This window comes from Takifugu rubripes, chromosome 21 (assembly GCF_901000725.2).
Source record: "Takifugu rubripes chromosome 21, fTakRub1.2, whole genome shotgun sequence".
NCBI lineage: Eukaryota > Metazoa > Chordata > Actinopteri > Tetraodontiformes > Tetraodontidae > Takifugu > Takifugu rubripes.
Genome location: NC_042305.1, coordinates 17555499 through 17579619, shown reverse-complemented (window position 1 = coordinate 17579619; position 24121 = coordinate 17555499). Strand labels below are relative to the sequence as shown.

The following is a 24121-nucleotide window of genomic DNA, read 5'->3' as shown; positions in this document are numbered from 1 at the left end:
GCTTTTATGCTGAAATCTCCACGCCTCACTCCCAAATTAAATCCCATATGAATGGATAAAGTTCCTGAAGTGTTGGGATCCGTAGTTCAAAGATGAACCACACCAGCCGTTGCATTAAAGCAGTTTATTTATAGGACTCTATATAAATATGCATTGTCTTTACATTCATTAATATCTTTCAGCAAAAGGTAAAATGTTTGGATTTACAGAATAAATTATGATTTCAAGTGACGCGATCGTGGTCGTATCTGAATATAGTTGATGCAGAGGTATCAGACAGCTTTATTGAGTGTGTGTGTGTGTGTGTTGTAGCGTCACGTGGACCGTCTATGATCTCCTGAGTAAAAGCAACTCAATCATGGTGCAAACCTCACACGTCTATCAGCTCCACTCAGTGACTTACGGAGGGTTTCTAGAGGAGGAAAGTGCGAGATTCACTGATCCTAATGTGCTTATTCCAGGCGGGCCGCCCCCCCAGCGACGCCCTCAGTGAACAGTTCTTACAGTAATCACAACCTGTATCCAAAGTGCCTTTTTCTTCTCTCCGGGGTGGGAGCAGCGGCTCTGTGCTTCAGTCCAGATCCCGTCGCCGTGTTTGCTCACGGTTCCTGTCGCAGACGCAGCAGCCTGGTTCTGCTGAAACGGCCGCGCCGTGTCGGGCCTGCAGAACTTCAGAACCCTTTTGGTCCTCTCGTGATGAAGACGCCTTCACATCCACCGTAAACGTCTGCTGCAGGTGCACGCTTTGAAATCTTAAATGTCTTCATGAGGAGAGAACAGTGAAATGTATTCACCCTTTCCTCTCTTACATATATAGATAGGAAATATGTTTACGTTGGCCACGGAAACACTGTACATGTATAAAACTTGATGGCACACTTTGTGGCATGCTCTGAAGGTCGGCCCCCGTTCTTCACCTCCCAGGACCCCTCAGTTCCTCCAGGGCCCCCGTCGTTTTTCCACTGGCAGAATAATTCAGTCTTTTTAGATGTTGGCAACAGAAGTGGCAAAATGGATCTAGCAGCACTGGGAGCGGAATTCAAAAGCCCGTTTGGCCCATCCGATGGAGCGATTGTCTTGTGTTGGAAGGAGGAAACGGAGGTGGTGAAGTTGCGCTTCACTGCAGCGCCGAAGAGAGACAGAGACAAAAAGACGTTCATTGGACGCGTCTTTCAAGTTGAATAGAGGAAGGGAGAAAAGTCTCACCAAGTAGACGTCGAGAACGGAGCCGTCGTCGCGATCGATGTCCGCGTCCACGGTGCTCTGCTCCGATGTCAGACAGATAGCGCTGTCCTCCAGGGTGAACGTGGAGTTGGACGCCACGTCGTCCCTGAAGCGCAGAAACGTGATTCGAATGAGCTTGCAGGCGCTCTTTAACGTCCGCAGTGGGGTCGTGCAGCTGTGCAAACCACAGCTGGAAAATGTAAAGCCTGAACATGATTGAGACTGGGAGAAATACCACAGGCCAGAGGAGGGCTCCCCCTCAGAGGTTTTAAAAAAGCCCTGTCAGAAACGCATCACAGGAAATGAAAGATGTCTCGATGAGACAGACGTACCCCAAACACATTAAAACATAAATTCCCCGACAGACTCTTCTATCAATATGTGGAAATCACTCTTACGTTATATCAAAGAGGGAAAAGAATGAAACTAGAAACTAGTCGTGGAACATTTTAGCTTCAGGATGTTAATTACATATGCAGTACCAAACCCCGACCACGAGGGGGCGATGAAGACCATGCACGGGCCATCTAAAACTGTCAGGTGACATTTTGTGAAACACGCACGTAGATAAATGTTGTGGTGAAGGTAGCCAGAGCTCCACCTGCCCTCTTCTGTGAGTGAAGTAAATGTGTTGCTGTTTAAATATTCATGTTGACAGCTGACAGAACAATGTCAGCGTGGCAGCAGGTGAGCTGAAGAGGCGAGACCAGGCCCGCAGTGGAGCCTGAACCTGACACTGCTGCACAGACGGAGTGGTGACAGATGGGATGTGTGTGAAAGGCAGCGGACAAACAGCTCTGAAGCTGGGAGCGCTCTGCAAAACGACTTTCTAGGTCCACTTCCCACGAGCCCCCCGTTCGCCCAGTGGAGCTGAAGCACGTATGATTTGATCACGTGTGATTTGATTTGTATCCAGGAGATTTATGATGCTGCCATCCCGAACATGTCTTTTCTCCGGGATAATTGCTTAACGAATGTGGAATCCCGAGATAAAGGTGGCTATCCTGCGGAAAACATCCGTCGTCATTAGTAAATTTGTGATCTTGTGATAAACGGGAATAAAACAGAGGGCTCTTTCCAAGAAAGGGAAGAAAACTAGGGGTCGTTTTTATCGGATTACAGAGCTCAAAGGCCAGATCTGCAGCATAAATGATGTCAGGAGCTCTTCCAATGTTCCTGCAGGGTGTTTTTTTTCCTCCCTGTCAAACATCCTTGAGCTGTATGTGTAGAATTGTCTTTCTGTAGACAAAGCGAATGAGTCACCCTGCTGCTGGCATGACGACATACGTCAGCACTGTTCAAGCACAGGTGACGCTGACGCTCGCGCGTGCACGTGGCCCCGCACTTTTCCCTCTCGCCTTTATTGCTGCACCTTGACTCTGTGTCCTATTTTTTTTTCAAGCGCTCGATCTTTGCCCCCACTACCGAGTCGACGTGGAACGCCGGGTTAAAAGGCGGGAGCGGAGCCAACGGAGCGGAGGGAAGCGTCAAAGGTCGTACCTGTCCTCCGTCTGGTTGTCCACGTTGACAAAGACAGAAGAGTTGGATATGGTTCCTGTGGAGGAGCCGTCGTAGTAACCCGGGTGTGCGGGGACCAGGTCGGGGCGCAGGTACGATCCAAACACTGCTGAGGAGAAGTAAACAATGAAAGATTAGGCAGTCTGGAAAATCAGAAATTCCCTTGATTTTAGAGGAAAGCGCCAATTATGTGACATCAACTGGGGAAAAGACGGGGCCGCAGCTTCAGAGAGAAAGGGGCGTCGGCTTCACGCCCACACCTCGATTCCTTCCACGCAGCACTGGCGAAGGCGTCATTGTGCCGGATGCAAAGGTCAAACGCAGCTGTCTGACGGCGGGACTTTGTGTCAAACCTCACATTCCTCAAACACGGGCTCGAATAAGGGGACGCCCCCCCTCCGCTGCCTCTCTCTTTGCTTTCTGGGAAAAGCTAATAACAATGTTCCAGCTGTTTTGGATTCATGAGAGGGCAGATATTAGGGCAGGGGGGGGCACGAGTTTAGGAGCGAATCATGTGGCTGCTCAGGACCCACGAGGAGGACCTAAATCTCAGTGATCTCATGGCTCTTATGGCCATGCTTTTGTGTACCTCTTCCATCCAGACTGGCCAGACTGTAGGCCCCCCCCAGCCTGCCTTTCCTGTCCTCCCTGCTCCTCTCATCTGCCAGCGATGAAAGGATCTCCTGTGAGGACGACTTCAGAGCCGGGATGGAAGTGCGGGTCCTCTTTGAAGGGGAAAATCGAATCGCTGTGCAAAAAAGAAAAAAGAAAACAAAGAGAAGTAAAGACAAGCAGCGGAGGGGTTGGGGGGGATGGGGGGGATGGGGGGGGGGCTTCGACGAGATCACCATCTTAACTGAAACAATGTTCACGTGCAGAATGAAGCTCTAATATTAGGAAGGCCATTAAACAGTAAAATGCACAATGGGCTCCCCGAAGACATCCCGAGCAGGGCCTAAAATTAAATCCCTTGCTGTCATCTTGTGACGGGACTACGAGGGAGGGGTGGGGGGGGGGGGTCTCCATGGTTATGCAACATCCTTACCAGATTTGATATAAATGCAAAGTTCTGAAGCGGGAATCTGAATTAAACTCCCCTCCAGGATTGGCAGGGGCTTTAATTCCCCCTTCCTGGTTTGTAACTGTGTATTTCCAAATAGGGCGATTACTGAGAATGAGCGTGACCTCGGCGTCCGACCCAGCCTCTACACGCCAGTCGTGGACCCACAAGTAAGGCCTTACGTAATGCTACAGTCAAACCAAAGTTTGAGCCAGTTCAAAGGTCCCACCTCACCCTAGAGATGAATTATAGAAGTATAATTAATCTTTAATCTATTGAATATCAGAGTTAGATATATTTGTCCTCAGTCTACTAAATCCCTATGAAATTCACGCACCAGTAAAGACAGATCCTGTAAAAGTAATCCCAGTACTTCTAGCTTTGTGAGGACTTAATACATACGCCAGCTCCCTACCTTAACTCTAACATCCCAACTCACCCCCTAACTGCAGCAATCATAAGCCTAACCTAGCTGCAACCTTTGAAGCTGTGGGGCAAAACGGTTGCAAAAATGTCCTGACTTTGCTAGTAGAATGAGTATTTTGGTGTAATACCAGGACACACGTATTGTTCCATCTCACGTTTGACACATAAAGCGGCTAACGATGATTGAATGTGAAACAGTCACAGGTCACATCAGGATTTCCCGCTTCCTATTGCTGCGTTTCTTTATTGTGTCGACTTCCTGAAGTGACAGCGAACGACAGTTTGGACTTACACTGATTCTTCCTGAAGACCCTCGTGCTCATAAACTTGAGGAAGCGGCTGGCGTAAAACCCCGGCCGGTGCACCGAGACGGAGTCCTGCGGACAGGCGGTGGGGGCGTTAGTGCACCCTCAGACGCCTTCAGAGTGCGGCAAAGAGTCGGGGGATTGAACTTACGCCGTCGTACACCAAGGCCTTCCAGGAGTGCTCCAACTTTTTCATGAACCTGTGGGAACACGAGCAGGAAGCTGCTTTGTCAAGGATTTCCGTTTGTGCTGGATCAAACACACACTGCAAGTTCACCTCAAGGAGGAAACGCATCGATGCTCATATGTTAAAGTCTTTTTATAAGACATGTGCCGACTTGTTACGAAATAATCCCTTTGTAATATAGATTACACATTAAGAAGCTTGCTGTCATGAGTTCTGAGCTCTTTACACCACATCAATTAGACAAAAAGGTGAAAAAAGGTGCGAAGAATGGTGGCGTTTCTTACCGATAGGACTGGAGGATGTCTATGATGCCGAGGTAGATGAGCAGTTTGTCTTCCCTGTATGTTCTGGCAGGGATGCCACCCATCCTGGAGCGGAAGAGAAGCAAAGAGAAAGAACATAGCCGCTGTTCTTCTGCCGTGTTTGAAACGACTGACGCCGCCGCGCAGATGTTTGCAAAAGAAACACCGGCGGTTATTTCCATTCGAGCGCGGCGCTGTAAATACGCCGGACAGACGCCGTGTTTGTGTTTGCGTCGCCATGGTTATATGGGAGCCTGACTGTGTACACTGGGAGCGTTCTGTGTGCTGTCTGAGCAGTTGTATAACGGCGTCCGGGAGAGAAGAGGTGGCGATTGCAAGACCGGCCGCGGCGGAGCGCGTCTGCCCAAATACGTGCGCGTAATCTGCGTTTTCCCCCCTGCTGAGCTCACTCACGTGTCGTCTGTGGTGAGGGCTTCGGCGGCCTTCCCGTCTCCCTGGATGGACTCCATGGCGGTGGAGTAGAGCACCCTCTGGCCCACGGGTCTCTTGCTGTCCCCCCCAGCCTGAGCGGGCTCTCCCCGCTCTCGGTGGCTCTGGTCCAGGACGTGCACGCCCAGCAGGAGGCTGTAGTCCATGATCTTAAAGCTCTCCAGCACCTAAAACATGTTAGAAGGAGCCAAAACAGTGTGAACAAACACCAGATTGTGAGGACAGGATATTTCGCAATTTCTCTGGCCCGCTCCCCCTTCAGCTCCCGCACGGTAAATATAACATCGTGATGAAATGTTTTGAAAAACACCTTTTTCCCTCCCAAACCACTTTCATCACCAAAACTGGCCTCGAGGCCTCAAAGCCTGCGAGCTCGCAGAAGGAAATCTCTGTTTAAAGCAGCTTGGAGCTAAATAAACACGGTGTTTCTCCACAGTGAGCCAAGTGTTACACTTTGACCCGTCTGAGGGAGCCTTCCACCCAGTTTCCCAGAGACCGCGACTCCTTGTCTCCAGTAAAAACAGCTCGCTCCTCATCTGGGCCTGGGATGAGGGACAGCGCCAGGGAAGCCAGGCAGATCTGGTGACCTGAGCTGAGCTCCAGACCTGAGTAAATGTTTACAAGGTGGCAGCAAACAGACGGAAGCAGCAGTTTACCGTAACAAACGCGGCTGGTGTGTAAAGACAGACTCGCGTACAATTGCGTTGGAAAGCGCGACCACAAAATAGACAGACGGAGACAAACAGAATCAGAGGAGCTTCTGTCCGGGACATTTCTATATCAGTGATTAGCATCCCCAGAGCTGCGTACAGCCAGCAGCCTACGGAGGGCCATTTCTGTGCCTCTTTAACCCCCCCACCCCCCCAAAGCAGAGAGTAATATCAAAATCCTCCTCTATCTGCTCTTCTGAAACATTTGAGAGTGCAGCGGAAAGCCTGAATCAGATATGAAGACCTTCCTCAGCTGAAACAACCTTCCCGTCTGAAGGATAAACACCATTAGCAGCAGGAACGTGACGATCACTGATGTAAATCAGGAGAAAAAACGCTCGTCGACGACGCAGGACACGTGCATACACACACACACACACACACACACACACACACACTCTCCCTTCTGCCTCACACTCGCCGCGCGGTTCGACATGAATTATTAATGTTGCGTGTTGTTTTGGCATTTGGAGAGTATCAGGGGGGCTGTGGAGTAACTTAGAGGGAAAGGAATAAGCGGAAATATGCAACTGACTTTGTTTCATCCCATCCCCCCCCCACCCTTTTCCCACCCCCAATATCCCTGTAGAAAAAGACATCGTGACCCTCCGAGGTTGGAAAAACACCAAAAGTCTGTTTGCGTTAGAGACCTTATTACATTTGGCTTCCTCTTTGCCTCCTATGCCCCCTTTCGTGCTTTGACTTGGCTTCTGCTGACCCCCCCCCCCCCCCCATCCCGTGTGTTTTGGGCTGCAGCCTCTCAGGGGGCGACGGGGTCAGCTGCTTACTCATGGAAATGGAGAGCGATTCTGCTTAGAGGGCATTTCGCTTCCCGATCAGGAGGGGAGCGCAGGAAGCCGTGACAATAACAAACCGCGGCAGAGAGGATCTAACAGCTGCCGCACAAACACGTCCGGCTCCACCCGCCGCATCAAAAACGCTGGATTCGACATTTACACATGCAGTATGTGGCACGCAGAGGTATGAACACGCACAGGCCAGGTTGGAAAGGCGTGACTCGGACGCGTTTTGGCACAGTCGTAAATGGGAGGCGATCGCCAGGTTAAGCAAACATTGACACAGCAGAAGGGGAGGATGTCTTTCTGCTGTCCGCTTGAGGAAACACGGGACACAATAGAGGAGATCAGCCTTTAGACGACTATGACGGCCTAAAGGGAGCACTTGGTGAGGTCAGAGCCCAAAAGTCTGCGAGTAAGACAGAAATGTGGGCCCGAAAGACAGCTGCTCTCCTTCAGCGAGCACCCTTGCTGGAATTGCGCACCACTTTTCCCAACACAGACGCTGTAAATCGCGTATTTCCCAACCCAGGATGGAAAATAAAAACAGTGCCAGTTAATGAGTGATAATCTACGGTAAAATGGTGTCTTTCAAAAGAAGATAGAAGAGAGCCAAACCCTCTATTATTTAAAATTCCAACCTAATACAGCATCACACTCTTCAGTACCAGTAACTCTTCCATTTAATACCTAGTAAACCCAGTTGAATTTAACCTGGAACTGGTCATAGTCATCAGGATAGTTGCATTTAGGGTTCCCAGGTCTGGTTCAGCAGGACCTTGTCTCATTCATTCAGTAATATTTGAATTTCCTGGCAGACAGAGGCTGAGTGACTGGGCCCCACACAACAGATGTTCAATAACTGGTAAACATGGGGTTAAACCAGGGTCTGGAAGGCTCCACAAAAACAACAGTCATATAAAACAGAGAGTAAACAATATCAAAATTACATATAAAGACTAGATAAATATCTAATTTCAGCCGACTCGGTGTCTCTTTACTCTGATTAAAAGCAATCCCACCCTGATGTGGCGTGACCTGACGACCCTGTCTGCCCACGGGTCAGAACGTTTGAGTAGAGAACGAAGGGACGTTCTCCGCGAACGGCCTGGGGAACACCAATAAAACATACCCGACAGTCTCTCTGGAGGGTCTTCATCAGGTTGTTGTAAGTCTCCGTGTCGAAGTAAAGCCCTTCTTCGTGCATGTCCTGGAAGTCCAGGTCTTTGAACGTGGGACAAGCCTTCTCCCTCTCCTTCCTGGAAGCCCTTCTCTTGTAGGTGGATCCCTTCAGGTCATATTTGTGGTGCATTTTGACGCAGCGCGGCAGCACGTTGTTCATCACCACCAGTCGGATGTTGATGCCTCCGGACTGGATGCAGTACAGGCCGTAGAACTTGGGCAGCAGCGTGCGTGGGTTTTGGTTCAGGTTCTGTGAGGTCAAAGACATTGCTGATTTACTGGGACCATAAAGGAATAACTCATACGGCGGCAGGGAGGATTCAGTTCTGAATAACTGAGTTCTGTGCTGCTCCTCTCACCATGTAGTAGCCAGGCAGTAACCTCTGGAGAAACTTGGCCTCCTTGTGCTGGACGGTTTTGATGATGAATTCGTCATCGCTGGTCAGGTAGAAAAGAGATCCGCTGGCCCCCGGGTTGGTCAGCTCGATCAGGGGCTCATTTACCAAAGAGTACTGAGTAATGAGAAGCAGGTTCAGCATCAAACACTGCAGAAATACGCATGAGCTTAGGAAAGAAATAAAAATCTAAATACGCCACATCAATCAGATTGGTTTCAGTGGTCGTTGGAGCACAGCTCTACTGGTTTTATGGGCCTTCCATTAAACTTTTATATGCTGTAACAGGATCAACACGCTATTATAATGGCCGGTTTATAACCTGGGTACACAGAGCCACTCCCATTGGAACAGAGGAGTTCCAGTGAGGTACAACACCTCTGCGGGCTGCAGACCGCTTCTCCTCACATCCTCCAAGGGTGTGTGACGCTGCTGCGCCCCAGGTTGTCTGAAGGCTACTGAGGCTCTATGAATAGATGCACTGTGGGTGCAAACCAAAACAGGAAAATGAGGAAACCACAACCCGGAAGTGAGAACTTTAATTTTCAGGCCCGTCTCAAAGGTTCACGCCAGCTCCAAGGAAGGAGAATCCGACTTGATGCCGATTGCTTTGATTAATATTCAAATCGCGTCTCTTTCGAACATGTTAATTATAACGTCCTGTCATAATAAACATTCACAAACATTATCGCAAAACCTGTAAAGGCTTTAAGTTATATCGTATACACTGTTGAGCAAGGATAGACGGACAGTATTAGGAGCCATGAGTGAAACTACGGAAGAGCTTTCACACTGAAGTCTTTGTCTAGCAAACACGCACCTCTTAGAGGCTTTTAAACACTAACCGAACGCAGCCGCTGACATTTATCACTGCCAGTTTTTTAATAAGTTTCCTGATCCGTGATCTGGCTTCAGTTTCTTTGTTAATGGCTTTGAAAGTTCCAATAAGCAGCTGTCGCCCGCGTCTCTATTTCATTTCCTGCTCAGTAGGTTCCCCATAACCTTTTTTTGATCGGTCATAGGGTGGGTCATAACCATCCGGGAGATTTAGCTGGAACAACGCTGCATGTTTTATTTAATAAAAATCACTTTATCACTAAAGGAAGTAAAAAGATCAATAGTCTAAGTTGTTGCCAACTGAACTGCAGCTTGCTGACGAGCCAGCGTGGCTGCTTTCATCGGAAAAAGTCTTCACATAACATCTGGTTCGAAACAACATCTTAATTTTATTTGAAAATCCTTCCCGTCCTTGAAGGATGGACTTTTTTCTCATAAGAGCAGAGCATTGTCTACATGTTTATTGGTAAAATTGAGTCTTACCAGGTAATCATCTGGTTTAATGCCAAACAGATCTCTGAAGTAGCGGAAAGCCAGGGGAGCGTAGGTCTTGAAGCGGAAGTCGGGGTAGTGGTGTGCCGGGGTCAGGTTGCTTCCCTCGCTGGGATGTGCGAGAAACATTCCAATCAATATCAGATACATTCAAACAGAAACCAAAGATTTAGCCAGCTTTCAATTCAAAGTCACAGTCAGAGACACTCCTCCAAGAAAACAATGGCAGGAGCAGCAGCGGTGGGGGGGGGGGGTGAAGCCTTACGTGAGCATTGTTTCCTGATATCTACATTACTGACTGTCAGTGGCGGCCCCACAATCTACCTCAACCAGTAAAGGGTGGAGCAGCTCTCTACAGTTCACCAGGACGGTGGTGACAGACCGGCCTGTATACAGTTCTTTGCCTGGAGACTGCTGGCAGCTCTGATTACTGGACCTAAACAATGCCCACATACGCAGAACAAAAACGAGGCCGAAATGGAAGAAAACCTGATAATTTCATTGTTTTTTTAGCTTAACTGTCAGACGAGACCTTCTCACGCGGAACAAGCCTGTTTTCTCTCTGCCTGCGGCGGAACACTATTACACATTTGCGAGCACATTTGTTCCTGTGGACAAGTCAACCGTGGACACTTTCATTAAATAAACGCTCGGCGAAACACTCTGACCCTGAAACTACAACAACTGGGTTAATAAAGGGTTTTGTTTCCAGGGCACCTTGAAAAGTGGTTTAATTCCTGATAACTCGGGGCCTTTTCGAGGTCCTCGGGTGGTTTCTAGGCTAATGCGTTGTTGTGTGCTTGTAATAGGATACAGACAAGAGTCTGGCGCTGCTGTGTAACACTCACACGGTGACAACAACAGACGGAAATCAACAACAGCGATCTATCCCCACTGTCTGACAGGCCGTGATGATAATGCACACTTTACAAGAAGGCATGAAGCCAGAAATAGCACCTGGAAATGCTTCTTTCAAACTAATCGGCCATGTGTGTGTGCGTGTGCGCGCGCGTGTGTGTTGACTACCAACAAACAAAAGAAAACTGCGTGTGGGAGTCGAAGTTATATGTAAAATTTCCAGTCTTTTAAAACAGAGGACAGAGGACAAACAGCAGCGGGAAAAACCCACAGAGAGCAGCAGAAAAAAAAGAGAAAAGGGGAGGAGAGGAGAGAAAAGGAGGGACGAAGCATTAAATAGTCGTCTCCATCACTCTGTCGGATCCTCTGACAGCGGCTACAAAGACAGAAGCCCGCGTTTGTCTGCTAACAGAGAACAGAGAATCGCTGTAACTGAGAGGAAGAGAAGAAGAGGATAAGGCATGATATCTGTCTCCGTCCTCCCTGTTTTGTCTTGGTTTTGTTCTGCTGCTCGGCCTCAAGCGCCGTTTCCTGCCCTCTCAGTTCACGTACACGGCAGGAGGAACGCAGCTTCCACGCTGATCCAAGCAAATCAGAACAACACTTGTCGCTCTGCGGCCACCAGACACGTCATGTTGGACGTGGATTTTACTTTACAGGTGTGTAAGGAGAGCAGGTTTGCATAAGCAGCGCCGAGTTTGCATATCCTGCTGGCGAATCTCAGGTTTTTCCAGTAAGGCTCCAATTCCTGGTCACATGACTGCGTTCTCAGCCAGGAATCAAATTAGCACTGTTGTCCAGATTACACTGTAAAAATTCTCTGCTCTATTTTGATGTTTCTGCGAATATTGCTCTGCAGAATCCCGGCTTCTGCTGTGGATTATCATGTTTGTTGGAGGTGAAGACAGGCTGAGATGACGTGCCAGACAGGCGGCAGGAAGTGGCGCCCTGTGAGCTGATTTCACACTTCTGTGGCAGGATTATCCGGAATGGTTTTATGCCCGCATCATGACAAAACTCGCTTTGTTGATAGATGACGACGTTGTAATTTCTACCCAGCAGCAAAGTTTTGACTGGAAGTTCCGGTTTTCCAGAAATACTTTTTATTTGTTTTTGTTTTTTCCACACCCCGACGTGTCACATTTAAGTGGACAAACTGGCAAAGACCGCGTCTGTGGTTACACTCAACACCGTCAATTTCTCTCAGGCGGCGGTTAGTCTGAACTCGGTACTGTAGAACACTGACCTGGGCAGAAAGACGCTCTCCACCACGTAGAAGTCTTGCATAAGCACATCTCTGTCGGGCTTGGAGGTGAGGTTGCCCACTGTGTAGCCAATACCGAGCTGAATGGCACCCTTCAAGGCCGATGACGTGGTCTAGATTAGAAAATGGGGAGAGAAAGCGTCACATTAGTCGGGCTGTTACAGAATACTGTCACTGCTGTCTCCATTATAATCAGACGCCACTGAGTTCAGCAGAAAAATGGGAGAATGAGTCCATTTACGTCTCACAACCGTGACCTTTGGACAGCAGTTTTGTGAATTCTGAACATGAAAAAAACGCCATAAATACACTCGCACTTCTGCTGTGAGGGAGAGCAGCACAAACGCACCATTGACAAGTGTTCCGTCTTAACCTGAACAGCCGCCGTGGAAAACATTTTAATGGCGGCAGGTTAAGAAATCCCATAAAAGTGACGTCTGGAGTTTAGAAAAAAAAAAAAGTGTGACTGATCCTTGTCCAAAGCCACGACATGATGTGCTGCAGAAGGGCGTCTGTAAGGACTCATGTGACGTAAAAGTAAAGACCTTGTGGACTTTTTTTTACCTTTTTGTATGTTTTTTCTCTGCTCGTGCTCCACGGAGCCCCCACCCCGTCTGCTGTGGTCGACATCTGCAACAGACGACACACAACACGAGGCGGTGAGTAGCTGGTAATAGCCACAGGGCAGTGGGCGTTTGAGCAGAGACCTTACCTTGCTTAGGGTAACGCTGCACCAGACAGATGGCAATCAGGGTGACATCTCTTGATTGTCGGCGCGAGCGAGCGTCGGGGAGATCTGGATCTCTCGGGGAATCTTCTGCGTAAGAGCAGAGTGATCGCACACTTTTAAAAACACGAAAGGCTGCTGCTGAAACGCCACGTCTGGGCTGTGACAGACTGAGGACGGAGGGGAACGTGCCCACCAGCAAAGACTCCTTGATGAAGTGGGTTAGGGTGAAGGCCGATGACATCATTCTGCTGCTAATCTGAGGCCGCTATGAGAGGCAATTCATTCTCTTTCTAAACTCTCGCTGCTGAGCTGCACCTCTGACAGTCGCTCGGGACTAAAACGCAACCCAACTCTCGTCGACGGCCTTGTTTAGACGAGCAGCGCGGCCACGGCTAGAAGAACGCGCGCCGCACTTAAATATTTACTGTCACGTTCCTCCTCTTTCTCTCGTGTGTGTTGGACAAATGTCACCTCGGAAATTGCGGCAAGTATGGAGGAGGCACAGCGGGGGGGCCGAAACTGACCTGCTGCTCACTGCGGAGTCCACAAAAACAGCCTGTCTGGTTTCCTCGCGTGCTGCCCAGTGTTACTGCACCGATCCCAGACAATTCCTCACTTCTGCTTGAATGTGCGCTCTGTAATTGTGGGATGCGGAGAGAACAGGAGGGGCCTACTCGAGAAAATTGGACCCTCTGACATGCCTGCAGTCGCCACTCCTCCTGCATATAAATGCACCTGCAGCTCTAAGAACCCTCCCTACTGTACGACTTCTCTGAACAGCTTGCAGTGCACTCACCTCCAGTCCTTCGCTGTGAAACCAGCAATCACATCCCTAACCAATTACTATCATCCAACCTGACAATACGCATGATTCATGCGCAGCAGAAGCCTCCAAAGCCATCCAGCTACAATGTTATTGTCAGGTCTCTTAGTCATATCAGTGTATGCTATAATTCTTTGCCAAAAGAGAACTAAATATGTTACAGCCACGTTTAAAAATAGTCTTTAGAATGAAGTATGCACACAAAAAAGGCCCACAGACGTGTTCAGATAATAAAAGAATGCAGGAGACACTCCTATCTGCCAACAGGCACCTTTTTGACGCCTCAGCCCCTCTGTTGCTATCAACAAAGAGCACAACACATGTGCATTATAGGTGGACTGACGTTCTTCTCTGGCTACTCCCGTACAGTCACGCCTTCCCCACCACTTTTACATATGATTCAGCCTAGTTCCCTCTGAGGAAGCAACATTTGCATTACATTCAAATGTGTTGCCAGTGGCAAATGCAGGAAAAGGCTCAACCTGTGGTGTTCAACCCTCCAGTCATTACAACAAACGGGGAGATTTATCCTCACCAAGAGGTGTGAAGCATGCGACCTATTGAACCTGTATGATGTCTTGCTGTAAACTTGAGGAGCTGTAAAGGACCTTCCTCTTTTATCCTCCTCTGGCGAATGTGTCAGCATTAAAAGTGAAGTGTTTGGACCTCTTGAGCTCACAGCCTCTCAAACAGACTGTTTCCAGAACGATCCACGTGAGGCCTCCCGGCTGAGAACAACAGCCGATCTGTTGTTCCTCTCTCAATAAAAGAGCAAACGCGTGGACGAAAATTGATGAATCTTCCTCAGCGTCTCACCGCTGTCAAACACTCCCTTTGCAAATACCACCGACTGAAAGTGTATCACCGGGGGGGGGGGGGTAAAAACGCAGTGAACATACAATGTAACGCGTAAGTAACAAGACACCTTCTGTGGCTGCAAATAGAAAATGCACCCATGTCAAATCAATGCCTAGAGCAGAGAGTGGATGTTTTCTGGATGACTACCACATGTAAATAAAGAGGAAATGTGTAGTATAGAAATATAAGGACAACAGCATCGTTCAAGACTTGAGTTCCTTCAAGATTAAACATGAAAAACCACTTTAGCGATATTCTGTGTGTCTGTAGCATCACTGCGATGACACACAGAGGAGAGACAGACTGAGTAAAGTACACTGATCTCAAATTCTAATACACTTCAGGCTCTTCTGGGATATCGCTCACATGGCTCCGGTACTCCACCCCGGCTCCCCCGGAAGTCAAACAATAGCCAAACAGTCCTGGTACGGAAGCTATGTTGCTGATACGGAGCAGACGGGGGTAAAACGCAGATCTACTGAATCTGAACTGTCAGCTACCTGCTCATCAATCTCGAAGACAGGAAAAACAAGCAGCCGTGCTGCGTTCAGGGGTGTTGCTATGGTGCCGCCTAATTCAAACATGGTAGCTAAACTAATAATGCAAAAACACACAAAGCAAACAGAGCTTACAGTGCACGTTTTAACACGAGCCCGGTCAACATAGCCACACATCTTAAATACACAGCTTTTCCAAACTTCAGCAAATAATGTGGGAAAACAGCCGGATGGCTTCAGTTTGGACTCGTCTAAACGTTCTGGTTTATTTCATCTTCAAGGATTGTGTGCGTCAAGAACCTTAAACACCAAAAATAAGTGTAAATTGCAAAGAATCTGCACAACAGCGCGACCGCAGCCTTGATTGGATTTCTTGTTTTTACTCGTGGTGTGAATGATGAAGAGTGTGCCACCAAAGCACGGAACCTCCCAACTCAGCAGGACTCTGTCATGATCCGAATGCAAGTGCCGGATCCACTAGTTCTAGATGGGACAGAAGTCCAGCATGTTTCCCTCAGCATGAGAAGCAGCGAGGAGGAGGTCAACTTCTCTCTGTACAGTCACATGATTCAACTCAGGCTGAGACGGGTGGGTGGGGGGTGGGGGGTGGGGGGGCTGGGCACAATGGAGCAGGGAGGGACGAGTTTATGAAGACCAGCAGGACCGCAGAGGGAGAGAGGGGCTTGTTGGTTCGACGCTACACCGCCGTGAGGGCTCATTACAGCCGATTTATTATATGTGAGCCGCCAGTGTCGTGTGCACAAGCGTGCGATGCCACCACCAAAGAAAAACATGAGCTCATGAAAAAAATGAGATGACTCGCCCATCCCAGTGGAGCCAGGGTGGTTTCGCTTAGCCCCGCCGTGTCCAAAGGTCATGTGGCCTTCCTCGCCACCAGTGTGACTGTCAGGTTTACGGGCCGTCCGCGTCCGAGTGTGCACGGTTTTTAACAGTCGCAGTCACGCTGGTGAAGGGGATTTAGTGATCACACGGTGGGGGAGATAAAGACCAGGACATTTCACGTCAGCAGACTTCTGCTGTTTACTCCCAGTTATGATCACTCAGCCATCTTTGTCTCGCGTCCTGACCTTTCATGTTATCCTGTCTTTCTCCCACTCACCCGCTCCAGCAGCCTATATGGACCCCTGAGTGGGCCCCCGTCAAGCATTGTCAACGCCAGCGCTGAAAATGCAGGCAGAGAGCGCGGCGGTTGAGCGCAGCCAAAACAACAACAACAACGCCACTATCAACAGGCGGAACAACCTCCGAATATCCCGAATTCCTGCCGGGATGCCGGCCAATCGAGCCGCCTGCTTCTCTCCGCCCGAGAAAACAGTGTAAAAGGAAAAGCAAACTGTGAGACAAGTACTTTCACAGAGCCCGTCTGGCACTAGCTGGGGAGAAGGAAGACTTTATGACCTCATTACGGTCACAATGATAATGATGGGAAGCGTAAGCTCTGCATTTAGTTGGAAATTTAACGGACCCTCTGGAATGTATTTAAGTGACTGTGAAGGTTTATTGACTCCTTTGTGCTGAATCACAGGAGAAACCTGCGACTTTCTTGCAGTTTCTAGCGATTTTAAAGGGCCCTTTTGATGAAATGAGCAGAGATAAGCGATTAAAAATGATATCTCTGATTGTGTAAACTAGCGACACCATTAGTGGCATTTCCCCAGCCTCCTCTGAGCTAAACACGTCCCTCTCTCATCGATCAGGTAAAGCTGAGCAGATTTTAATGAAAAGTGTCTTCATTGCTTCCAAATATGGGAAAAAAACCAGCTGTAACAAGGTTTTATTTTCATAGAAGTCTTGTGAACATCAACCATGGCACCCATATTTACAAAAATCACATGGGTCTGTCTTCCCAGTACGATCAGCAGGCCTGCTGCGAGGTATGTGCTGACATGAGTGCAGCCCGAGCAATGAATGAGGACAATAAACCCGATAACAGAGAGAGAGAGAGAGAGAGAGAGAGAGAGAGGGAGAGAGAGCCATGCTTTGCTTAGATAGACTCAGCTGAAAAGAGAAGTGGAGGGTGTAGAACTGCACAGACCAAAGTTTCTGTATTCATTTGGTCTACTCTACTGAGGATCATTTTTAAGCATTTGAAGTGTTTTCTTTTAATAAACCTCTATCTAAAACGTCTATCAGAAATGACCCTCAATATAATATCACCTCAAAAACATGTGAACGAAAAAAGGAGAATAAGTATCAAGTAGTTACAGTCAGCCTTTATTTGCTCCTCTAAAACCGCAAGAGGAAGCAGATTTATGGCCGTAAATCAGGAATTCAGGAAGTCCATGGTCTGATTAAGATGAAGAGCTCTTGGACAAATAACCCTTCTTGTGTGGTTTCCATGTACTGCAGCCATAACGTGGCACATTAGAACCTAACAACCGAGAGTTTGGGAGCTCGTCTGACTGCACAAACATGAGATGGTCCAGAACGGCCTCAGAAGTTCGTCACGCACATCCAGAGCTGACACATGACCACACCTCGGCGACCATGACCGAGGGAGCACGTGCTGAGAGCTAGTTTACATTCCTTAATAAGCAGTCGATGGCACATCAAGAGCGTGGTGCATCGCTGTGCCCTTTGACCCCCAAATCACAAGACTCCGCTGAATAACCCCCGAAGCTGTTGCGCAACCTCCCCACAGTATATAAATCACCCATAACATCGGCTTAACCAGATGTCTCTTTAGTAACACCGACAGCCATTATTACAGTTTTGATCACAGTTTGTTCGCTGCTTTCTGGGGGCGCTGCAATCGAGAGCGAAGGAGCTCAGCGTATAATTTGTGGTGACATGGTTTTGGCTGTGGTGTGATACGGCAGCCCTGCTGCTACTCAGGTGGAAAATGTTACATAATACACATAACGCTGCCCTGACAGGCCACATATGAGTACAAGGGCAGCGGCCCAACACTGGGCCTCAGGTGTTAGTCACACGGGGACGGCGGGACATTTGCGTGAGCTGCTTTCCCTTTCAAACATCCTCTGTGCAAGGCTGATCAACCTGCCCGATCTAGGCCAAACACGCTGCCTCCCAGTCAAATGAGGAAACAAGAAGTTGGTTTGTAGGAAAGAAAAAAAAACTTCTCTTGCCCAACAGCTCTCAACAACTCTCCTGAAAACCCAATAACCTTGAAATGAGTCAGCTTTGGGTTACCGCTGTCAGTCTTTATTCAGCCTCAGATAACAATCCAAGTTTAGTAATATTCCAGCATCTGTGACGTGTTGAATAACCAAGCATTATAACACAAAAACCCCAAACTGTGCGATATTCAAACCATGTCTGTGGCCAGATTATTGAGCTGCAGATAATGAATACAGACACAAATCAGCTGTTCACACTCTACACATTTCAGTCTGACAGAAAACAACCGACCTGAATGTTCAAATGACGCCTTTGTCACATCAAACCCCTTCATTGTTAAACCAACAGAGATATTTTCCCCGCATAAAGGGCAACTTTGGGAAGCAGCTGTCTTTCTCCCAGCATATCGGGGTTGTGCTGCTGGGACTGAGCTGTAGATCCAGCAGGTGCCTGCTGCGCGTTCTCTGCACTAAAGGTTAAACTGGGCAGGTTAGGTGTTAACAGAGCTGCTGACAAGGAAAGCTCTCCATTCATTTTCACCGTTCTGGTGTCGGGTATGGGTCGAATCCCCTCCAACACGCTTGTGTGGGTTACCAATGAACACGCCGGGTTGCAATCCCAAATTTAATTTCACCTCTGCGAGAGCTGCTGCGGAGGACCCCGCAAACTTGGTGTTGAGTGTAAACGGAGCGAATGATGATGCAGCAAAGGCTGGAGCCGACGTTGACAGCCGCAAAGAGGAACAGTGTCAGTCCCAAGAACCCCCCCACCCCCGCATTTATGCTGTCTCACTATTGTTCACTTCATATATTGGCTCGGGTTACGTTGGAATCACGATAGACGCTAAAATCCTGCATCGTTGCAAGTTTTCGCACCTGCCGCGACACCTGACGCAGCGACCTCCGGGAAGGCAGACGTCCAAACACTCGGACCCCATCCGTTTTTGAGACTGATTTAAAATAAAAACACACGAGACAAACATTACCAGACGTCTTCTTCTGATGTGGAACTGTGGCTTTTCTTCAGGCTCAGTGGCTTCCCTCGCAGGAAATAATAGATTTCCTCTGGAAGTCGAGGCTCCCTCTCAACATCGGGTTGCTTGACAAAACAAAAATGACACTTGGTTTCTTTCAAAGGCTGCGAACGACTGAGATGTCCCTCCTGCACTGAGCAGCCCTGCCTCTTCACATGCACAATTATTCCATTCAGTGGGCCACAACCTGCACGCACGACGAAATGACGCCATCTTCAGAGCAAAAGGTGGGGGTACAGCAATTTATTATCGAAATACAGTACAATCAATGCTTTGCTGGGTTCCAGTACAGCCAGATTCTGCAATTCTTCAAATGGTTCAGGGTCCCTTTTACAAAATAAGTTAAAAAATAAATATTTTCATCTTTTTATATTAAAATTTTAACATGGGCTTGAGTGAGTGAGCTCTGGCAGGTTCTGGGTTCAAGACCCAGTGCAGACAAAAAATGACAGGTGTTCTGGTCGTAGGGGATGGTGCCAGAGCACTTCCAATGTAACAAATGCTTAAATATTTAAAAATACAATGAACTGGCAACCTATGCAGAGTCCATCCTGCGATCCTCAAAAGGTACAAAAGCAATAAGACTTTAATGCCATTATCGGAATGTTTAGTATTTCCATCTAGCTTATGCTCTATTGTGTCTCTTACTGTGTCATATAGCGTTACAATCAATCTATAAAGCAATTGAAACATGTTAGGTTCAAACGACTTATTAATGGATAAATTATGCGGACTTCCAGTAATAAACTAAAGGAAATGTCAAATTATCATGTCAAGCTCCACTTGAAGGTGCAGGGGGGATAAACTCATCTTCATGGACACCTTCAGGCCTGGAAGAACACAAAGATATCTCAGAATTAGCATATTTATGTCTATGTTGTCACACAATTAAGGACTATTGATTCACTAACTCATAATCGGTTCCATTGCTGCCATTGCCAACTTGTTTTCTTAGTACCACTAAAAACAATTAAATAGATCAGCATTAAATTAAAATTAAAATAATACAGCATCCAAATAAATTGTGAATAGGAACAATACATCATGATTACTTGGAATCCCGTTGGTTTCGTTTCGTTTTCTCCCACTTCTCCGGTTGTTGTTTTTACATTTTTTCTTTAAACGCCGGTAAATGAAGAAACATATCAGAAGGACGACGACGACGACGACGATGACGACGATGACGACGATTCCACCTGGAAAAAATATTCACATAAGAGTTCATAAACTAATGTTTGGATCCGCGATAAATGCAATAGGATTTATTGCAGTACAAACCAAATACCAATTATAATGAAAAGCCATGTTCAATTGGTTTGGTGACGCACAGGATAAAAAACTAAATGATAAAGTATTGGACAAAATATGAAACATTATAAAGAGACAATGTGCAGAACTCACCTACTCCAATGAGCCCATATACTGCATCAGTGTTATCAGGGGGAGTTTGAGTACCTAGAGGTGACAGCAATATTTCTGATCAATTTTCAGGTTAAAACAAATACAGTCCTGGTGTCTCTGCTCCGGCAGATAAATACTCACCATTGGTGACACCTAAAGTGTAATCTGAATGATGAAAAACAAGATATTCATTAATAGATGCTCTGCTGTTTAAGTAAAAGATGAAAGGAAAATGACAAACCGACACCAAAAACTTTTTCTACAACTGAGCAAATAGGGAATAAAATATTCACGTAAGATTTAAAAAAAAAAAAAGTCCAGTGTTTTTGCAGGGTGAACAAAACGCAGCTGATGAAAAGCAACTTTCTGGTGGACCCTTGAGATCCAGGACGAAACTAAAGAGTTCAACAACAGCCCAAATGATAAATGTTTTAATATGTGATGTAAATGTTGCCCCAGCACCAGAACAAATATGACTGAGCTGCAACTGTACTTAAATGAAATGCACACCGATGTGTGCAAAAACAGCCCTTATGCATTAAAAACAATTAGACACAAGGAGACAACGTGTTGAATTTGCAGAACTTACTTCCTCCAGCTCCAATATCTGTTCCATTATTGTTATAAAGCGGTGATGGCAAAGTAGTAACTAGAGGAGATAGCAACGTTTCTCATCAATGGTCTAGTTAAAACAAATAAACAGTCCTTGTCTCTCTGTGCAGATAAAAACTCACCATCACTCCAGTTACAGGGATCCAGGTCTGAATTAGAACAGAACAAGATATTCATTATTAGATGTTGGGTTGTTTAAGTGAAAGATTTAAAAAAAAATTGGGAGAGAGCAAAATCGATTTTGGAGAAATGTCCTCGCCGTGAGAGACTTGACCAAATAATCTCAAATTACCCAGTTTCTTTCAGAATCTACACAAACTCCTGTCAACACAAGTTTGAAATTCAGCTGCAAGTGTGCTCGAAAAAGCTAAATAAAAACCATGAAATACCTGTGCACTCGGAGGTCAGCAAGTACGAATTCACTCCCTCAAACTCACAGCTATTTTCAGTGGTGTTAACATAGGCACGAGAGTCTTGCTGGCAGATTTGATTTAATTCTGGAGGTCCTCTGCAATGTTCAATGGTTTGGGTGTCTTTGAGCAGGTTGACATCTCCACAAAATACAGACTTGGTCTTATTGGCGCATCCGAGGTCATGGCAGTAAAAAATCTTGCTTTTATCTAAAAGATCGTACAACAACACACTGTCTGATCAAATGACATTAACACAAGTGACATTAAATGCTGTCATTTATCAGAAACAGATGAATATTGGTCAATTTCAAACACCTACCGCTCTTGTTTGGCACCAGTTTTTCATCCCTCTCGGACCCTGAAAACGACATCTCTGCTTCCCACTGTTATTTTATAAAGTGGAGGTAATTCAGGTTTCCTATCAAAGACATTAAATTGTTTCCAATTAGTCACGAAACCCATTCGCGAATAGAATCATTGTAATTGTCATTTATTCTTCATAACTACAAAATGACCGCCATCTTTAATTAAGGCTTGCATTACTGTTATATAAAGCACATATAAAGTAACAGGGAAAAAAGGATACAATAATAAATAGATAGCAAAATATAAATAGACAAAAAGCGAGGGAGTAACAATAACAATGTAGATAAATATTGTTACAGCTAATAAACTTTGCATTACACACCACAAAAAACTGTGAATAATGAAATACACAAACCATGACTCTGTCCCTGACTGTGCTTGTATATATCGGTATGTGCCAGGAGAACAATGTAGCGAGTGTGTGTGAGTGGGTTTGTTAGTCTGCCACAACCTCAAGCGACCCGGACAGTCAGAACACCCCATGACCTCTGTGGGTGGGGTATATGTCATATACGTCTTCTTATATGAGCTGGTGGTTGTAGCAGTGCTCAGCTGTGGTCCTTGTGACACCGACATCAAAACTTCCACTTTGTAGATGGAAACTTCTCCATCCCTTATTCCCCCCCCCTTATGTAATCACTTTCCACACCAAACTATAAAACTATTCAAACTATATATGTGGCCTAAAATAATACTAACATATATTCCATTTATTGCTATTGTGCCTATTTATACTGTTTTTGAATTCAAGACGTGTTCTGCCCATGAGGAAGATGACCACAAATCAATCTTTATTTATATAGCGTCTTTTACAATCAAGATTGTTTCTAGGCGCTTTCCAGAATCCCAGGGTCTAACCCCAGACAAGCAACAGTGGCAAGGAAAACCCCCCTTTAACAGGAAGAAACCTTGAGCAGGACCAGGTTCATGTAAGGACACCCTTCTGCTGATGGGGGGGCTGGGTAGAGAGAGATGTTGGGAATTCCCCACTTCCTCCTACATCCATCCATCCATCAAAGCGCCAAATTGTGCACCAAAATACCCAAGAACCGACTTACCTCTATCAACCGCGATAATAGCAACTACTGTGATTTACATGGCAAATACATGTGCAGCTTCAGGCATTATTAGCCAAAGATCCAGTTGCAAAATCTCAAAATGGTTGTTTGCGATCTGCGTCATAAAACTATAAGTTACGCGTTATTAATCACGGTCCTTCATTTTGGAAGCAACTCCTCATTTAATTCCTCGTGTTTCCTTAAGTGCATACATACTGTAACAGTTCTCTGTGTGGGGGTCGAAGATTAAAATGTATACAGTGATCCCTCGCTATATCGCGTTTTTTTTGCGAGTCGTTCATTGCAGTTCTCAAATATAATCGAAGGTGGCAACAGGTTTTGATTTTTGATTTCATTCTATAGTTCAGTATTGCATTGTAAAATACTTTTTAAAAAAATAAAGCTGACTACTTCACGGATTTCACTTTTCGCGTGTTATTTTTGGAACGCAACTCCCGCGATAAACGAGGGATCACTGTAAATAAGTAACAGCTTATTTAATGACTGACCTCCGAAGACGAGAGAAAGCTCTGGAATGAATGGAATTACCGGTCCCTGTGGGTTGTTAGTTACGGGTTGGTTACGGGTTTAGGCTTTAGGCTTTGTTATTGTTTTTTAAAAACAACTTTGCATTAGTTTAGCTTAGGGACGCGCGTAGTCCGGTTGAGCATGTGCGTGTTCGCCGCTGCAGCCCCGCGAAAATCCGTGACTAACTAACTAAACAAAGTTTTCACGCCGTTTCCCAGATTCCTTCGGGCTGACCGAACTGATAGAAATTTGATCAGCTATGGGGAGAAAGTTTTGATTATTTTAATATGAGTAGTCCATAATGTTAATAGCAGAGCACCTACCGTGGATAATGCGCAGAAAGAAGTCAAGACAACGCCGGTTCCTCTCTTTACAAATAAGGCGGCGTAAACAATGGACAACAATCGGCGAGGCTCAAAAAGGCTATTCCGTCCACGCGTTTCTAAAGGCATGCATTTTCATCAGAACAGTATCAGAAGTACATTGTTTGAAGACTTATTTCCGAAGACGTCTCATAGTATCATGGTGGCATTCGAGAGGAAGTGGAAAATTAGGAAAGGAGAATGGTGCATGTAGCCATCTGTGTGCTTTTCTCATTTTACGTTCTGCCTTTGAACTCATCATTTCCTTTTTTAAAATAAGAAACTGATAACGCGGCAACATGTTGAGGATCACAAACATTCACGGCACAGT

At 46.6% G+C, this 24121-nt stretch overlaps 2 protein-coding genes across 8 annotated transcripts; both read right to left on the bottom strand.

The window, feature by feature from the left end:
• Positions 1-109: 109 nt before the first annotated feature.
• Positions 110-19210, bottom strand: pip5k1bb (phosphatidylinositol-4-phosphate 5-kinase, type I, beta b). 3 transcript variants are annotated; one of them, XM_011615868.2, is made up of 15 exons: positions 19003-19210; positions 12720-12824; positions 12572-12637; positions 11990-12120; positions 9877-9994; positions 8521-8673; positions 8112-8411; positions 5437-5639; positions 5005-5088; positions 4685-4733; positions 4521-4605; positions 3332-3490; positions 2725-2848; positions 1207-1330; positions 110-1120 (listed from the first exon to the last, which is right to left on the bottom strand). In XM_011615868.2, the coding sequence occupies exons 3-15, from the start codon at positions 12635-12637 to the stop codon at positions 1118-1120; spliced, it is 1599 nt and encodes a 532-aa protein (XP_011614170.1). In that variant the 5' UTR covers positions 12720-12824; positions 19003-19210; the 3' UTR covers positions 110-1117. The 3 variants fall into 3 exon arrangements, with proteins under 3 accessions (XP_011614170.1, XP_011614169.1, XP_029686109.1); XM_011615867.2 differs by having other exon boundaries at positions 2725-2851; positions 19003-19209; XM_029830249.1 differs by lacking the exon at positions 19003-19210 and adding an exon at positions 13262-15491 and having other exon boundaries at positions 2725-2851.
• A 63-nt stretch (positions 19211-19273) lies between these two features.
• Positions 19274-23965, bottom strand: LOC105418048 (uncharacterized). Of its 5 annotated transcripts, none has more exons than XM_029830254.1 (10): positions 23752-23965; positions 21796-21894; positions 21453-21710; positions 21186-21212; positions 21041-21100; positions 20593-20616; positions 20452-20505; positions 20092-20246; positions 19962-20010; positions 19274-19880 (listed from the first exon to the last, which is right to left on the bottom strand). In XM_029830254.1, exons 2-9 carry the CDS (start codon positions 21845-21847, stop codon positions 20002-20004), a joined length of 639 nt encoding a protein of 212 aa, XP_029686114.1. In that variant the 5' UTR covers positions 21848-21894; positions 23752-23965; the 3' UTR covers positions 19274-19880; positions 19962-20001. The 5 variants fall into 5 exon arrangements, with proteins under 5 accessions (XP_029686114.1, XP_029686110.1, XP_029686112.1 ...); XM_029830250.1 differs by having other exon boundaries at positions 20103-20246; positions 23752-23963; XM_029830252.1 differs by having other exon boundaries at positions 20103-20246; positions 21453-21683; positions 23752-23958.
• Between the last annotated feature and the right edge of the window lie 156 nt (positions 23966-24121).

Excerpts from the sequence above, each read along its gene's own strand:
- pip5k1bb (XM_011615867.2), bottom strand. The coding sequence starts at position 12,637 with ATGTCGACCACAGCAGACGGGGTGGGGGCTCCGTGGAGCACGAGCAGA. Across the intron at positions 5,640-8,111 it reads CCCTCCAGAGAGACTGTCGG|GTGCTGGAGAGCTTTAAGAT; the intron begins GTATGTTTTATT and ends AACATGTTTTAG. Across the intron at positions 3,491-4,520 it reads GGTCTTCAGGAAGAATCAGT|CGATTCGATTTTCCCCTTCA; the intron begins GTAAGTCCAAAC and ends TTTTTTGCACAG.
- LOC105418048 (XM_029830250.1), bottom strand. The coding sequence starts at position 21,847 with ATGTCGTTTTCAGGGTCCGAGAGGGATGAAAAACTGGTGCCAAACAAG. Across the intron at positions 21,101-21,185 it reads TCCCTGTAACTGGAGTGATG|TTACTACTTTGCCATCACCG; the intron begins GTGAGTTTTTAT and ends TATCTCCTCTAG. Across the intron at positions 20,247-20,451 it reads ATATGGGCTCATTGGAGTAG|GTGGAATCGTCGTCATCGTC; the intron begins GTGAGTTCTGCA and ends TATTTTTTCCAG.